The sequence below is a fragment of the Falco naumanni genome, chromosome 6, assembly GCF_017639655.2.
Source record: "Falco naumanni isolate bFalNau1 chromosome 6, bFalNau1.pat, whole genome shotgun sequence".
Lineage (NCBI taxonomy): Eukaryota > Metazoa > Chordata > Aves > Falconiformes > Falconidae > Falco > Falco naumanni.
Window position 1 is genome coordinate 2,938,888 of NC_054059.1, and position 17,303 is coordinate 2,956,190.

At 37.7% G+C, this 17,303-nt stretch overlaps 1 protein-coding gene across 4 annotated transcripts in view; it reads left to right on the top strand.

Annotated features, from left to right (window-relative positions):
* EPHA7 (EPH receptor A7) overlaps positions 1-17,303 on the top strand; it is a 169,170-nt gene that overhangs the window by 51,294 nt on the left and 100,573 nt on the right. For all 4 annotated transcript variants that reach the window (XM_040598999.1, XM_040598998.1, XM_040598996.1 and 1 more), the window contains exons 4-5: positions 4,400-4,555; positions 5,443-5,778. In XM_040598999.1, coding sequence (XP_040454933.1) covers positions 4,400-4,555; positions 5,443-5,778 — 492 coding nt within the window. The remainder of the gene's footprint in view (positions 1-4,399; positions 4,556-5,442; positions 5,779-17,303) is intronic.

Consider the following 17,303-nt stretch of genomic DNA (forward strand, 5'->3'; position numbering starts at 1 on the left):
TGCTGTGGCTGAGTGCTACTGGATGTACAAGAAGAAAGCAACGTAGTCCATGCCAAGAGAGACTGCTAGTGTCATCTTCACCAGGGTCTTTCATCATGTACAGACAGAATAGGTTACTGCTTTATCTAAAGCTTCCAGACAATGAAGTTTAAATATGAAACATCAAAGTCCTGCTCAGGTTTGAACTGCAGCTCCATAAAGAGGGTCTCTCATCCATGGGCTGTTGACATTGTCTTTATATTTCACAGTGAAATTCTGCCAACTTCCCACCAAAAGAAACCTCTTTGCTTTGTAGAAGAGCTGGCGAGATTGGCTCTGAGGAGCAGCTGTGGCTATAGCAGGCAAATAAAGAAATCCGAGGTGCTGGGCAGCCCTGGGAGGGTCACTGACGGTTGGTCCCCAACGATGGTGAGACTAAGATACTAAGCACAGAGTTGTGCTTTGGCTGAAGCAGAACTGTCTTCTCTATTTATTATTGATTTTGTATGTGGGGAAAGAATTAGCAACTGATTTTTGCTTTATTTGAAGACTGGTTTAGGTTAGGCTGGTAGGTGTTACTCTGCATCTTTGTGCTGTTAGTGATGTGTAAGACTTTAAAGCAGCTCATTAAGCAAAATGGGAGCTTCATCTGGGAAGAGCTGTTCTATTAAATTAGCAGCTGTGAATGACACACCACAGTAAATGGAAGTAAATTTATTTTGTGCTGGCTTTCTTCCCTTTCCCTGCTCCATCTTTTCCAGTACCTCAGAAGCCCTTCAGCCCTTCAGCAACAAAACTGCTCCTGGGTCTTAAATTGCTTGAGGAAGATCAAATGAATTCACATTTTACTCAGATCAACCATAATGAGGATTATGGCTACAACATCACAGTGCTGCCTTACCAGTCATATCTTCCTGCATATGTCCCATCGTTCCTTGCATTCTGTACCTTGATTTACAATATAGGTTCCCTTTATAGGGGAGAAACGCTGCTGCTGTTTTGTCTCCTGCACTAATGAATTGAAATATTAAAATGGATGTGATCAAATATAATTTAAGTTGACTCAAGCTTTACCATGAGATACTTTTGTGGAGCAATACCTGTATTTATCATCTTTAGATGTACCTGTACAGAGCTCTGAGTAATGTTTGGGTAATATGTTGTTTGTTTTTGGTATGTTTTTTTTTTTTTTTTGTTTTTTTTTGTTTTACATTTAAAGTTGCTTCTGGAAGTAGTGGCAGTGGGGATTTTATGCCACCTGTCCCTGTGATCTTAAAAATATTACCTTCTAAGGAACTAAATTGGATCAAAATAGATGGATTTAAAATAATGTAGAACAAAAAAATGTGTTTAAATTACTTGTAATATCAAAAAAATTCACCATGGCAATTTGGCAAGATAGGACAAAAGGGAGGAAAAAAGGAGTACAAAAAGTATTTTTGAATGGTTCTTTCCCATCTGTGATCTGTCATAGCTCACCGGCAAGTTATCACACCTTTGTAAGTGGTCCATGCAGCACACTCTCTTGGTAGAATTTCCAGTTGTAAGTTTCTTGGCAAGGACAATGATATATGTTAAAAACAGATGAAGATTCAGAGCTCCCCAATTTTTGAGCAATAATCCACTGCTGGGCTGAAATTATTATATTTTTTTTTTTGGGGGGGGGGAGATTTAAATTTACAAAGAAAAAGAATTTAGTTGTATTCCTCCAACGAATACTTTTAATTACGTGTACCCTTGCATACCCTCCTTTCTAAAGAATTGCAATGTTACATAAAATCCTTTTTAAAAGTACTGTTTTAAGACTGTTAAAAGTGTCAATGGTGGAATATCCTGCCCCTTATATTTATGGGGCATATAAGTTGAAGGGATGGTTATTAAATGTTGCCACAAACCTCTTATTGAACAAAAAGCTAATGGAATGGAAGCGTGGTACGAGTACCTGAACCTGCCACCTGTGGTATGCTGTGCAGGAGAAATGGCTTTCAGTCATGTAAACTAGCCACAGACATTCAGGTCCTCTGAACTCTAATAAAAAATGCACAGTTACCTTAAATAGTAGTGACTAAGCATATAGACATCTTGATCAAGTCATCAGGAAAAAAAAAAATGGAAAGGGGTTTTCTGTTTACGTTTTGTTATTTCTGCCTGAAATCTCTATTTTACCCTCTGCGTCTGCTTTGTAATGTTCCCTGCTGAGAAGGACAGGCTGGAGACACAGTAGGGATCTTTGCCTTTTAAGTTGCTCTTCGCTTTGCAGAGGGCTTCGTGCTGGAAGACCTGGTGTATTTGTCCAGTGTTTTGCTCAGTATGAGAGAAACATGACTATTTAAGAAAGGCAGGAAACTATTATTTGGTAATTTTAACTACATTTCAATTACAAGTATCGAAAGAGCAGACAGAAGTTTAAATATATGTCTTAAGGTACACGCATACAAATCAGTTCAGCTTTTGTACTCCTTGTCTTTGGCCAGGAAATTCTGAAACAGTCTTGAATGAAAGCGTTAAAGGATAATTCTGAGTTAAATTTGCCATAACTATGAATTCATGAGTCATGTTTATCCAAACTGTCTTTCCAAAATTCTTTCTGTCTTCTTTTGTAAAATGCATATGTAACAGCTACTGTGGTAGAATCAAACTATAGCATGTTTTACAAGCAGGGCTAGATTTTCTTCTCATGCAAACTTGTGCCCCTTTGTCAAAGTCAAAGGATACGTGCTTTGCATGCTAATATTCTTTGCAGGTAATTTAGCTTCCATCCACTGTGTTTTTTCCACAAACAAACTCTAAATGTTATGGTGATTTCTGTCATTTAGGCGTTGGTGGTTTGTTTTTTTTTTTTTTTTTTTTTTTTTATGTAAAGTTTGTATATTGATAGGGAGTAACAGAGGGCCAGAATTTCCTATAATTTTATACTGGTGTATGATACACAGTTGATTTACATAATTCATCAACTTTAATCTACTTTTGTCTTTAAGTATTGCCACTATTTTTTTTCTCTCATCAAGAAGTGTCATGTTGCTGGAGCTACACTGTGCATCCAGTCCAAAGGCTATTAAAATCAAAGACACTCCTCACTGACTTCAGTGAAATTTGGATAAAGCTCATTGTTTTCATGCTTTTGTCATCACTGCAGTACCAGTTCCAAATATCAGTGTCTTTGGATACTTTGCATTTCTGTTCTGAGAAAATATCCAAGCAAATATGAATATAACCAAAGTAAATCCTCACTCTCTGAATTCAGAATGACTATTTAACTAGCTGTAATATTTTGATACCAAATAACAAAGTTTCACCCACTGTCCCTTTTCTTTGCATACAGGTGGCGGCTTAAGGTTAGACGGTCTGTTAGGGTTGGAAAAAAACTGAAATAGTGTGGTTGAAAAAGCCTCTGCTTGATTAGAAGGTTCTGGAGGACTTTTGTGTTCTGTTTTTCGTGCTAACAGTGGAAGTTTGCCCATAACCTCAATGCTGAAATGGAGTCCTGGGTCTGTTTCCAGTTTTAGCATAGTCTGATCCCCACTTCCCTCTTCCTCATCCCCTTCCAGCTCTCATAGTTTATCCGTTCTTAAGCTAGCTGTCTAGGTTGCAGTCCTCTGCTTGGAACGGTCACTATAGGTGTGTTTTTGGGTGTTTCTGCTTTGGGAGCTGTGACAGTAGCTGAAAGAAGTCTTTCTAAACATCAGCTTTTTTTACTTCCGTGGGTTCGCAGCAGGCAAGCTGATCTTACGCGCCTATTTCCAATTATCTACCTTTTAACTCCCCCTTGAAAATTTTAGTAAATTCGTTTGAGCCTAGTTGTCTCTGTGAAACTGGAAAAACCATCTGTGCCGCTTATGCTCTCTGCCCTCCTCCTTTTCCTCCTGGTTCCTACCAGCACCATCCATCCAACAAGTGTTCATGCCTCATTCTTTCCTTGGGATTAGGGCTCACTGGTGGGTTACAGCTTCTTTGGGTTTCTCAGATCAGGGAAGAGTAACGTTTGCTCCATTAATTCCAAATCGACTAGTTTAGATACCAGAAACACTTCAGTGGCCTTAGAGCAGAGCTTCTCCAGACTGTTTTTCCCTTGTTTAGGCCTATCGCAGGCATCCAGCTGTTTCACACCATTATTGTACTCTTCTTTGGTGAAAAACAGATGCTTGTTATATTTCTATGGCTTTCTGTGTTAAAATATTGTGCTGCCAACTGCCGAGGTATTTGTAGTGCATGCTTGAACTCATAAAAATGCTACAAAATCATTAACAGCATCAACTGAAGAAAAAGAAATTCTAAGTATAATATCTTGCTTGCGCCAACATGACAGAATGGGTAGTTTAGACATTTACAGGAATGTGTACCCCATGTGACAGACAAAAATGAATGATCGGAGTAGTAGTCCATGCAAATCTAAACCGTAATTTGTTTTGTTCTGCCTTAGCTTGTGGCCGTGGGTTCTACAAATCCTCCTCACAAGATCTGCAGTGCTCCCGCTGCCCTACTCACAGCTTTTCTGACAAGGAAGGATCTTCAAGATGCGAATGTGAAGATAGCTATTATAGAGCACCTTCTGATCCACCATATGTCGCATGCACAAGTGAGTCAGTCATGAATTTAATAGTAAAGGACATTGCTTAACCAACCAGGTGCAGCCACTTGTAGCTAGTAGTTTCGGTTGGCTTTGCCTGTTTTTGAAAAGTACATTTACAGCAGTAAGTGAATTTGAAAGGCGGGGGGTGGGGTGGGTCGGGGGGAGGAATTTGACGGTGAATATAGAATCAGCATAAATATAGTTTCATGTTTGCTTGATATAACGCTGGACAACTTTGCATGTTGGGTAAGTGTTGTAACTCATTGTAATAGAAAGGCATAGTTTTCCCATGGCTGTAAAATTGTTGTAGACAATGTGCTTTACGTGATATAGTACCAGAATGAGTAACATGAAAAATGAAAAGTAACCTGTGCAGATATGAGCTTTGATTGAACTGTAGTCAGATCTGGCTTAACCTTCTAATTACAAATAGAATAGCCTACACAGATTGGTGGTGCAAACAGTAGAAGCCTCCTAAATCCAAAGCAGCACCAAATATCTCTGTAAATCATATCAGAGCTGGTAACAAAGGACTAGGTGCAGTTGGTGCAGTACGTTTAGAAGAGACGAACAAATCCCATACTTGGGAAAACTATAAAAGACAACCTTTAAGGTACATTAACCAATCCTTCTAATTGCACAAAAGAGATATGGCTGAAGTCAGTCGCAGTAAATATACAGACAATTGTTATTCTGACGCCTTAATGGAAAATAAATAAAACTCTTACCAAGTGAATTCAAGGAAGCTTTTATGCAGCTTGTTTTAAAAATAATGAAATGTTTATGTGCAGAGAAATGCTTCAAATGTTTTCTGTCTCAGTAATTAAAATGCTAGCTACATGTCCCACTGTGGTTCTGTGCAGTTACCCTGGACTTTTTTGTGTGTTACACAGGACCTCCATCCGCACCACAGAACCTCATTTTCAATATCAACCAAACTACCGTGAGTTTGGAGTGGAGTCCTCCTGCTGACAATGGGGGAAGAAATGATGTGACCTACCGAATTTTGTGCAAGAGGTGCAGCTGGGAGCAGGGTGAATGTGTTCCCTGTGGGAGTAACATTGGATATATGCCCCAGCAAACTGGATTAGTCGATAACTATGTCACTGTCATGGACCTGCTAGCTCATGCTAACTATACGTTTGAAGTTGAAGCTGTGAATGGGGTTTCCGACTTGAGTCGTTCCCAGAGGCTTTTTGCAGCTGTCAGTATTACCACCGGTCAAGCAGGTAAGTTTTCATCACTTGCGATTCTCAACACTATGAGACAGAGAGAAATTGGGAACATGCAAACTACAGATGCAGTAAATCAGGAGCATGTTTGGTGTGTTCTGGCTCATTAATCTTTTCACCTTGCCAACTAGTTAATTTGAGCTTATACCATTTCATGGTAACCTGTCCTGGTTTTTGGCCTCGGGATTGCTTTCAGAAAGCATTCATGAAGGACTTAAAGAAGACATATGGCTTTATTATTAAATAGATTTTAACTCTGCAGCTGTTTTTCTTCTTACGTCGTTGTAGCTTGTTCCTTAGTATTTGAAGATAAAAAAATTAGATGTGACAGTGCTATGCAGGATTCCTTTCTGAATTTTTTTAACCTGTATGGGAATCCTAGGTCACTGGAAGATGATTTGGATATCTGATGGTGTTTTCAGTGTTAATGTTTTCCCTCAGGATAATGTTTCTAATTTATCTTATATTTCCAGATATGTGATTATGAGATTCAGTAAGAATGTGATGATTATTCTTTGTTTCTTCTACTTATCATAATCTGACAGGTGAAATGTCAGGGAAAATAAAATCAAACTAGCATATGACCCCAGGGGGAAAAAGGGCTTTAGTTGTCTGCATGCTGAGTGAGAAAAAGAGAATTCTCTGATTTAGGTTTCTGAAATGACGAGTGGCTTGTTAGTAAAAATTATAGGCAATAGTGCACTGTGGGCTTTAAGAGAGGATAGTAAAACTAACCTTTTACACATTGAACAAAAGATCTTAAACAGAACCTTAATTGCAAGATCTGGCTTCTGAAGAAATGTCTTAAAAGAAAATATGAAGTGAATAACTGATGCTTGCTGTAAGAACAGCTAACCAATGTTTTAAAGGATATTTCATACTTACATCTTGGAAGAAATTTTAATGACTGTGATCAAGCTATCCTTTTTTAGTGCAGTAGAAATGATCCCCTACAGCAATGCTTTGAACTGAGGACAAACTCACTGTACAGGGGCAATGAACAAATAACTGTAGTTATTTTACACTTTAAAGATAGTCATCTAAGGGGAAAAAAAAAAACCAAAACAAAACCACAAGAAATTTACTTCAAAACCTTCCCTCCCTCCCCCCAAACCTAGGACAGTTTATATAGTTGTTAAAATTAGGCTGGAATACTTACGAGATATTTGGTTTCCCCATAGTGCTTCCCTGGATACCAAATGCACATTGTATATTATTTTGGAACCATCCCTGTGACCGAAAGGATTGGTCCCTGTGCTTGTTCAGGTCTTGGAGTTCATGATGAGATTTTGAGCACAATGAACTTACCCTGAAACTATTTTTGCACCACAGATTGCATTATTTTGGCACCTTGATTTTTCACCTTTAAAATAATTCTCTATAATTTTTCAAATGTGTTGGGTGGACAGTGTTCTGCTCTCTGTAGATTTCTGTACAGAACTACCACGTGAATAAGAGTATTTGGACTTTTTTTCTATTTAGCTAAATCAAATTGGCTTTACTTCATGCGCTTTGATGGTTCGGTGGCACACAGGGTAAAGGAAGAGACAGTGCAAATTGGTGGCTATCACATCTTAGGAAGATGAAAAAGCCTTAGTCCAAAGTGTTACCCCCAAGATAATTCATTACAGTTAATTCTCTTGTGTTCTCATAGTCATAGATTTGTAAGATGGTTGTGTCTTGTAAGTAACACAAGCTGTAAGATTTTATTAAATGATGCTCACATCAAGCGAGATGTTAGTGAAACTATAGCTTGCATGTATATTAGAGACAACAACTAGACTTCACCTAGTGATGTCAAGTGATGGAAAAACCTTCACCCTCCTTGAGAAGTTTTGTAAGAGCATGCAGCAGGGAACAGGACACCTGACCCTGTTCCTCCCCTGCTCTCCAGTTTGCTGTGGGAGCGTGCACAGGGGAGCATTTCCCAGTGCTACAGAGTCTGACACTGTCGCTGGTGAGAGAAAGGGTACTTGTACAACTGAAGCTTTGTCTGTTTAGAGCTTTGCTTCAGAGTATCAGGATTTAAAGGCTTCCAGTTAGGCATCTAAAAGGAATGAATATACCTAGGAAAGGGATGGGAACAGGGCGGGGAAGAGCTTTAAGCTCTCATTGTTCCAGTTTTCTCTGTCTGTAAAATGAAGGTAACCCTTACCTTTCCTTACCAAGCTCTTCAGCCTTTCAAGATTTTTTGATTAAAAGTGCCATATAAATGCAGCACTTTATTTTCACCCAAATTAGAGAATTAATGTTAAAAAAATTACAGTCTTTCAGAACAAATGCATTCACAAAAAGGAAAGACCTCTTTTACTTTATTTTTGCAACAGCATGTTTTGGATCCTAATACTGATTTCTTTGGTTTCTCAAGGAGGAAAATATTTTAGGTGGAACAGATTGATGACTATAATTGAACAGAAAGAGACTGGTTGCTCAAAGGAGACTGTTATGCTTCTGTGCTCCTATTTTATTTTACCATGGAGAGAAAGAAAATGTTGGATTTATTTATAGCCAAGTAAACTAGGATTCATGCAGCTCTCATTTGTTACTGTGTGACTGTTCTATACTTTTGGCAAAAATGACTTCTTCTATGCCCATATTGCTTTTTGTGTGTGTAAATGTGTCTAACTAAACCTTCTTCGCATGTTATTATGCTAGCACAATAGGTGGCTATATATAATTACTGGGTTCACCAGTTGCACAGAGGCTTGCAGTGAGATTTTCTCTTTGTAGTTTTGGTTTAATTGAATTGATCCTTTGTGGCCATATTCACAAAATTCAAATTGGTGTGTAATGATAACAGGAAATTATTGATAAAAGAATGGGGTTATGGAATATATTCAGTGTTTCTTCACCCACATATAACAAGCTTCTGATGAGACAAAGGGCATGTAACAGAAAAGAAACAGGTGATTGATAAAAAGCTATTTGTATTTGTGGAAATAACACAATAAAATGATGGCTAGTGGGTAGGTAGCATTTCACATTGCTCACATGTATACATATGACACATTGCTATTCATTCCTTGTGTTAAAAAGGCTTTGTGACTAGGTTATCAGTTGTCATAGGGCATATTTTTTATGCTGCAGTCAAGAACCATGAGGCTGTTTGTTTTGCTTTGTTTTGTTTTTTTCGACAAGATTAAGTGCACTAAGTCCCCCAGGAGTAAACCATCTTGTTTCATATCTTGCCTATCCAGCATCATATAAAGAATACAGGATGTCATCCCAATATTGCAAGCTGATCTATGTGAACCCCTGCATCCTTGTAGAATTCAGATTTAAATGTGACTAAGCCCCAGTTACAATAGGTGAATGTACTGAAGAGCTGCAGCTGGCACACAGCTGACAAACACTACCTTTGCAAGCTTTTTAAATGGTTGTTTACCAAAGAAAAAATTACTGCTTTCCTAATAAGATGTTCACCTTTTGGTGGTACTGGTAGTTCCTTTTGATCCATCAAGTTCCTTTCCCAGTTTTAAATTTTTTTCATACAACATTCAAAAGGCTAATGGAATTGGGTAGGTTTCACAGCAAATGGATATTTGTCAGATTTTGGCATTTATGCCTCTCAAACCTTTAAAAAATGTGTGTTTCAATAACAATTGTATATTTTTTCTGTTGACACTTTTGCAAAGATAGTGTGTTCTTAAAACTATCTTTCTACGTCCTTTCCTCTGGAATTGATCGGAATGGACATTGGACCGGTCTCTGATAAAGGCTGATATTTACCCAATCTAGCTTGACTTTGAGAAAACTGAATTGGACGAATCCCAACATTTGTTAGGGTTTGAGAAAATTCAAGTATCTGTCCTGAGCCACTCTGAGTTGTCTTTGCAGTCATTGGAAAGAAAAAAATCATATCCAAGGGGACACTCATCATGCCTTATTACCATAACCAAACATGACAAACAAAAGTTAAAGTGTAATGCCAATACCTGTTCCTAAATGTACTCTCTGTTCTGATGCAGGGAACACTTGCTAATGCTCACTGCTTCTTCACACCAGGAGAAAGGTTCCCCACAGCAGCCTTAGGTCATGCTGTGCCTTCAGGTGCACTTAATGCTGACAACTTGAAGTGGTTAAAAAACCTTCATTCAGTTCCATAATCAAGCCTTACTCCTGAAAAACATTTTTAGTAACAGTTTGTTTTGTATGTGTTGATTTGCTTTTCCTTATTTTTAGATCTTAGAGTACAACTTTCAGACCTTTTCCTACAAAACCAGATCCCTAAACTCACAGTTTACTTTTTTTTTTAAAAAAAGGGGGGGGGGGAACGACTTGAATTTTCAAAGTTGCATTATGCCAGCATCTTGAAAAGAAAAGAACATCACATGCTATAAAATCATGGCTATTAGCTGCAGTACCGTTGATTTACACAGCAAGAAGAAATGATGAAATGCATAAAGATAACAAGCCATCCCTTACGTAAAGCTGTGCGATGGGTCCTGCCTTTCTTAGGTACCTCCGAAGCCTTTCTAAACAGGGGAGACACCTGTGCTCTCCCCCACTCTACGTTCTTCTTTCGTTGTTGCTGCTCATCATTTTTCTCTTCTTTGCTTCTCTGCGCATTTTCCCCAGCTCTCAATTATCTCTACTCATTTTTTAAAGTCTTCTTTTTCATAGTCTCTGCACTATTGAGCGTCTATTTGTTTCCAGTTCTCTGTCAGTCTCACTTAAGCCTGACTTTTCTTCAGCAATGAGCTGTCCCCCCGCAGAGGCAGCAATCAAGAAGATTTATGCCTGTGGCTTTCCCAGTTGCTTTGACCTTACTGTTCTAGTCCTGTTCTCACTTCTCTCCTTTCCTCAGACCATTCTGGTGTCTTCCCATTCTGTTGCCAAGTTGTTTTAATCTACTTTTGTCTGTGCCTTCCATCCAATGTTCACTTCTGGCGGTACACGACAGTTTATTGCAAATAGCTTCAGTGTTCAGCTTCATGTTGCTTCTGTTTTCCCATTCCAACGGACTTCCTTTAGCTTCAAGTTTCATCTGATATTTCCTGCTGCTGGCTTTAATTTTTGAGCTGTGCTTCATCCTCTAGTCTTCAACTAGATCAGCTTTCCTACATTGATATGGCTACATTGTCTGTATATATATTTAAAATTCTTCTTGTAAAAATAATTCTGATTATAAAAATAATGGTTTTCTTTTCTTTTTACCAAACCTGTTTCACCTGTTGCGCTGGGAGAATTATTTTATATAAAAAGTCAGTTTAAAAAACTGATATTCCCTAACTGCTTCCATTAAGCTGTGGGGTTGTTTTTGAAAAATCTATGTTATGATGATTGTATTTTGGGTTCCTGTTTTGCTTAGTTTATTTAATGGGAGCTACAAAGATGTTAGTGCTTATTCTTAAGAATATTTTAATAATTTTTAACTTTTTTCTAGATCAGCAGCAGACAGTATAGCTCTGTAAGTGTTCTGTTCTCCATGGCCACCAACTGAAAAGGGTAAAACTAGAGCAGAAATTAATTAAATGTGGTAGTCATTCTTCTAGTTTCTTTAGATGTCTCTTCAGTACATTTTAAAAATGGATTGGGTTATTTCTGTGGAGCTAAGACTGACTATTGATCTGCAATCACATTACCCTGAACTAGTATCACAGATATTTTGACAGGAGGCGGTAACTGAATTTATGCCTAAATTAAACTGATGGATAAAAACTTGATAAGAATTCCAGTCTCTGTATAGCAAATAATATCAGATCAGGGAAAGCAATTTGTTCATTTGCTGATCGTATCAGGTCATATTAAATGTAGTGAAATCCACAAGGTTATAGAGATACTGTAGAATTGCTAGGTTGGGGCATTATTGTAAGATTGCTAAATGTTATTTTTTTTTTAGGATTTTCACAAAGAAGGAATCATCTATATAGGATATAATATGGTATAGCATATATGATATTTGACAGTTTTGATAATATCTATACATACACAGAATGAATATATATATAAAGTTGAAATTACAAGCAATATGTTTTATAAAGAAAACTTACCACAGAATAGCTGATTGATAGTATTTTTTTTTTTTTTTCTAATATTTTTCACTGAAAGGTAAGAGAGAAAGCAAGAAAGCAGATGTTAGCTGTGTTGCTTTGGGTCTGATCCTGCACCGCTGAAGTCAATGGAAGTTTTGTCATTGACTTCAATAGGAGCAGGATTTGAACCTTATGCTCTATCAGAACACACAGGAACCAAAGCAATGGGCACTCTGCATCCTGAAAGGAAGCTTTAACTTCATATCTCATTTTGAGCCTGACTGTAGCAGGTTTTTGAACATCAGTTTGTGGCTGAATGTAGATTGAATTTAAATTATTTTTTAGCATACTAAAAATTGATATTTTTTTCCCAAATATACCAGAGATCTTGCCTGTATAGCTTTACCATTAATGCTTTTCAGAAATAGATGTAATAATTTTTGTTAAGAAACTGAGTTAAGTTTTTCTTGTAGAGACTATGTGAATTTTACAATACTTAGAAATATAAGTAGTAGGATGCTACATTCTAGTGTAGCTAGACAAAGACAAAATAAAGCTTCAGCTTCACAGAACCAAAGCTCTGAATTAGAAATGCTCAGATTAAGCTTCTACGTCTGTTAAACATTTGGTAGCAACCTGCTAGGAGAAGGATGACAGCCACAGGGCTGTTAACTTTCCCATGCACTGAGCTATTGAAATAGCAGGTTATGTCACCACAGTTAAATGTACGCTACTAAAGCATAATTTCACCAGCTGCACAATAAATAACTATGTACTTGAGGAAGAAAATGAGTGATACAAAGATACAAAGTACGATTTACCCAAAGAAAGGAGAGACTGTTTTGCTAACGCTAACAGAGGATTGGAACCACTTTTTCTTGTAGTGTTACAAACACGAGCTGGACATCTCCTCAGTGTTTATGAATTACATCAATTGTCTTCTTAAAAGTAGTGATGAAAAATAATCCTAATCATGAAAAGAAAATGTGTGTGTTAACATCACATTTTCTATGTCCAATTCCAAAGAGTTTTGTAAAATAAGAGAGCTGTACTTGTGATGCTTGCTTGGGTGCGTTTTTAGACCCTCGTAAATATGCTTGCCTTCTTCTTTCATTCATAGTTTGTTTCTCACGGCCGTAAGTCCTTTTGAACAGAGTAGAAACTAAATAGTCTCTTTGAGCTTTGTTATACTCTTCGGGGACACTTACGCTTCGTTCTATGAAGACCTGGCCAACCTCAAAGGCTTTCAAAATACCTGCAGTACACAGACAAGAAATCACTTGATACATTTATACATGGTGATACACAGTTTAGTGCAGCTTATCAACTCACGTGCAAAGAAAGAACAATTCCATAGACCAGAACTGTATTTTCAGATCTTCCTTTTTCTGCCTCTTGTGAGCTGTAGTATGGTAACTGGATGTAGGATCTAGATGAATGCTGAACACCGTCACTAGGATCTCAGGAACTCCATGTTATTTGCTTGTGGGCCACTTGTATCATTCTCTTACCAAAATAGTGTCACGATGATGATTATGAAATGTAGGCAAGTATTTGTCTGGAAACTTTAGAATTTCCGTAGGAAATTGTTTTAGGTGAAACACTGTCATGGCTATATTGAGACCTAAAAGAGAAATACGGTGGGAAAGTAGCAAAAAGAAAGGCCTATTCTGTTCTGTCATAAAAGTTCTCAATGATAACTTTAATTTTTTTGGTTGAGCTTTCTGTTTCTAATTTGTAGCTAATAACACTTAGCTAGCCTCATAAAAGCACAAGGAAGATTTGGTTTTCAGTATTTACAAAACAGATATGAACTCCTTCAGTGAACAAAACTGTGAAACATCGGTATCGGTAGGACCATATAATACATAGTGTTTGAATTAATCTAGCCAAAACCCACCACGCTCATGAGTTCCGAGTTCTTACTTCAGTACAGTGTAGTTTATTTTTAAAGTGTTTCATTTCTTTGTTATTTTGCCTAGAAAGAACAAAATTCAAAGAGAAATAGTATGATCATACATGTAGCAAAATAAGACATTAGTTTTCTCCCTGAATTTCCTAATGTTTCCTAGTTTGTTTCAGACCTTTTGAAGAATTCAAGTACCATTGTCATTAAAGCAAACAGAACCCTTTAAGTGCACAGATGCTTTTTCGAGGAGAAATGAGCATCACTACTAAAAGGCATAGTTGCAAATGCATAAGTGCTATCAAATGTGAAATCCTAATTGAGATTGTAAGTAGTAAATTAAAAAATTCTTTAACGGTAACATCTCTATAGGGTGAAGCATTTGATGACAGTACTGCATGGAGTACTGTAATGACTCCTGTGGAAATCTTTAAAAAAGAGAAGATAGCTGATAAAGTGAGAACTAAAGAAGTTTCTCCATTAAGCTTAAATGATAGAATAGCTAAATGTGCAACTTCCAGATGGGAGAGATTGCTCACACTAGTGTCTATTTAATAGCTGGAAGACCTTCATGGTGAGTCTATCGCAGCTAGTGTAGTTAGTATGCCAAAAATGCACTGTAGGAAGGGACGAAGAATATCTTGAATCAAGAACTTTCTTAAAGCAAGGTTCAGGTCCACCATTTAGGGGTGAAGTTCAGTCTCATAATTAACTGTCTAGAAAGAGGTGCCATTTGTTCAACATTTTAAGACAGTGTATTTCCAGTTTGCTTTATATATGTATTCTCATTAGAACTAGAGTCAGAGATTCTGCTGCTGCTCATTTGGAACAGATCATATTTTATTCAGTTACTATTTTTTATTAGTTGCATGTGCCAGCAAGCCTGCTTTTTCAGAAGGAAAAAGAGTTTTGGCTAAACAGGCCATCAGGTGAAAAATCTTTCTCTTCTGGCCCGTGGCTTACTGGCATTTTAGGGAATATTCATGGCCCAGGATTGAATTATTCACTTTTGGCAGGTAAGGGTGAAGACAGCTGAGATGGGTTGGAAAGTCAAGGCAAAATAAAGGTCTGTGAAGAGTTGAGCTTGATCTTTCTGATGCTACTGGGGTAATAAGAAGGGGAGAAATCTTCCCTAACAGGAGTAGCCATTGCTGACTTACCCACTGTGACGGCTCCGTGGGTGGCAGCAGATTTTTCAGATGCTGGAATAGTCCGGATAATTAATAAGTCTGGACAGTTTTTGCCATGTCTGACATGTTGCTGCCCTATGTATTTTTTCTGCTTTCCATGTGATAGGACCAGCCCTGATTCCATAGGGCATACCCCCTAATTGAAAAGTCATATCTGTTACTGGTATATGTATGAGTTGTTTTGCGCAGTTTGGCATTTCTGTAGTCTTTCCCCATTATAGTAAAAATACATTCTTGGATCTATTTCTAGAGGAAATTCTTGGGGCAATTTACTGAGGAAGCCATGGCTGAAGGCTGCAAATTGACAACAATAAAAGTGTTATCCCAAGTTCAATAGTTAATGTTAAGATAGGAGATGCTGATTATCGTTTTCTTTGCTTCGTTAGTGATGAATGGAAGCAGATTTGATGCAGACAGCAGTCTGGTGGAATGATGCAGAGCTATCTATGAAAACATCTGTACTAATCCGCCAATGCAGTAAATTATAGCTACAAGCAAAAGACATTGATCCAAGAGGATCATTAACAGCTTTAACCAACTGATCCAAGTAATAGGGTAAATGAGAGAACATTATCAAGATCTGATTTTTACAGCTGTCAACTACAATTGCTAAAACATGGTTACCACTTTCTCTCAATTTCAACCATTTTATGACTTCAAGTTTAGTATATATTATCGTGGGCAGCCAACAAGGATCAATTAAGTGGTAAAATACACAGGAAAAAATTGCCCAGCTATCATGCACTCCATTTACCAGGAGGTCAGTCACAAAGAGGGAGAGATAATTGCTGCAAGCAAAATTGATCAGGGATGAGCCAGAAAGGATGATGTATGTTCTGTGACAAAGTACGTGACAGAGATGTATGCATAAACCTGTAGCTGCTTGCCTTGTTGAGGATACAAGGACAAGAGAGGGAGACCTGTGAAAAACAATTAGCATGGCTTCAGAGTGAGCAATTCTTAATTATCCATAACATGTCGACATCAGATAATTAGTGTCCCAATTTTTAACAATATTTGGTCATTAACTACAGTAGAATAAGGAAGATCAAGAACAGAGCCATTTGTCTGAGCTAAGTGTTACATAACGGCCTCTGCATGAGAACTCAAGGCAAGTAAATCACGCTCACGATAATGGCACGGGGATCTTCTTATTGTGGGGCCAATATGAATGTCTTAAATTTGAGCTTATAACAAACTGCATTTTGTGTTTCCGTGAGGTAGTTTCTTTGTGATAGCAACCCACAAAATAAAGCGTGATTTAATGACAGCTGCAGTTAAACTCTCTGACTTGCTGCTTTTTCATCTGTACATTTAATTTTTCATGGCAAGCAGCATAAGTCATATGACTCAGGCCATTTTAGTGTTAATGCTAATTAAGAAAAGGTTATTTTTAGCTTAGTTTTCTAAACATGCAAGGCTACGTGAGTGTGTTAAATGTGTATCTCTTTGGACAATTTTCTTTCAGCTCCTTTGTCCTCTGTCAACAGTTTTTGACCAGTTTTAACTATGTTTGAGAAAGAGGTAGAAATCCTAAACTCCTACGTGAGGTCAACAGGGCAATGCAGACCTGTCCTTACTGAATGAGCTAAGTCATGTGCCAGACGTAAGAGAACCCACATGTGCAAAACCAGAAAATTTTGAAGAATAATTATTCACAGAGCTGCTGATACTTTTATCATGTTAATGAAAGAAATCTTAGAAGTGCAGAATGGGATTATTTCATATTTTATTTTTTATCTGGTTTCTGCCATATGCAGGCACAGAGAAAGGAAGAGAGGGAGAGTTGTGCACACACATGGATACATGTAGCTTAATCTGTTTTTAATCTTGCTTTCTTCTAGCCCATTAGGGTATTTTTCAGAATTTTTAAGCCAGATCTCACTTTCTCTGAAGTGAGTTTAAGACTAGGGATAAGGTCCTGTCGCTGTGATTCTTACCTTTTCTTTGTAAGGGTGTCCCTCCTAAACTTTTACCTACATTTCAACAGCTTGTTGTACACAATTGTCCATTGAATCTGGGGTTACCTCTCGTGTATGCATTTGCAGCAGCTGACCCTTCAGTTTCTGTATCTCCCATCTCATACCTGCTGATGGATCTATTTACCCCATCTCTCCTTTTGACCTTTTCTGTCTGTCTGTCATCTAAGCCTTTCTCTTTTTTGAGTACCCCATTTCCTAATGTGTCACAGAGCACTTTTTTTTTTCTTTTTTTTTTTTTTTTTTTCTTTTTTTTTTTTTGTAGCACCAAGCTCCTTTCAGGCAGTAGTGGGTGAATCAGCAGGCTGGATTCACGAGTAAACCCTGATGCTTATGTGGAGAAATGCTATTAACTGTGCTAAAGAGTCTATTTAAGTTCATAGAACCTCTAATCATGGCTGTGAAATGAGGAATTGGATGTTAATATTTCAGAGCCAATACTCTAATGATCTGTCTCTGTGGACCTCCTGTG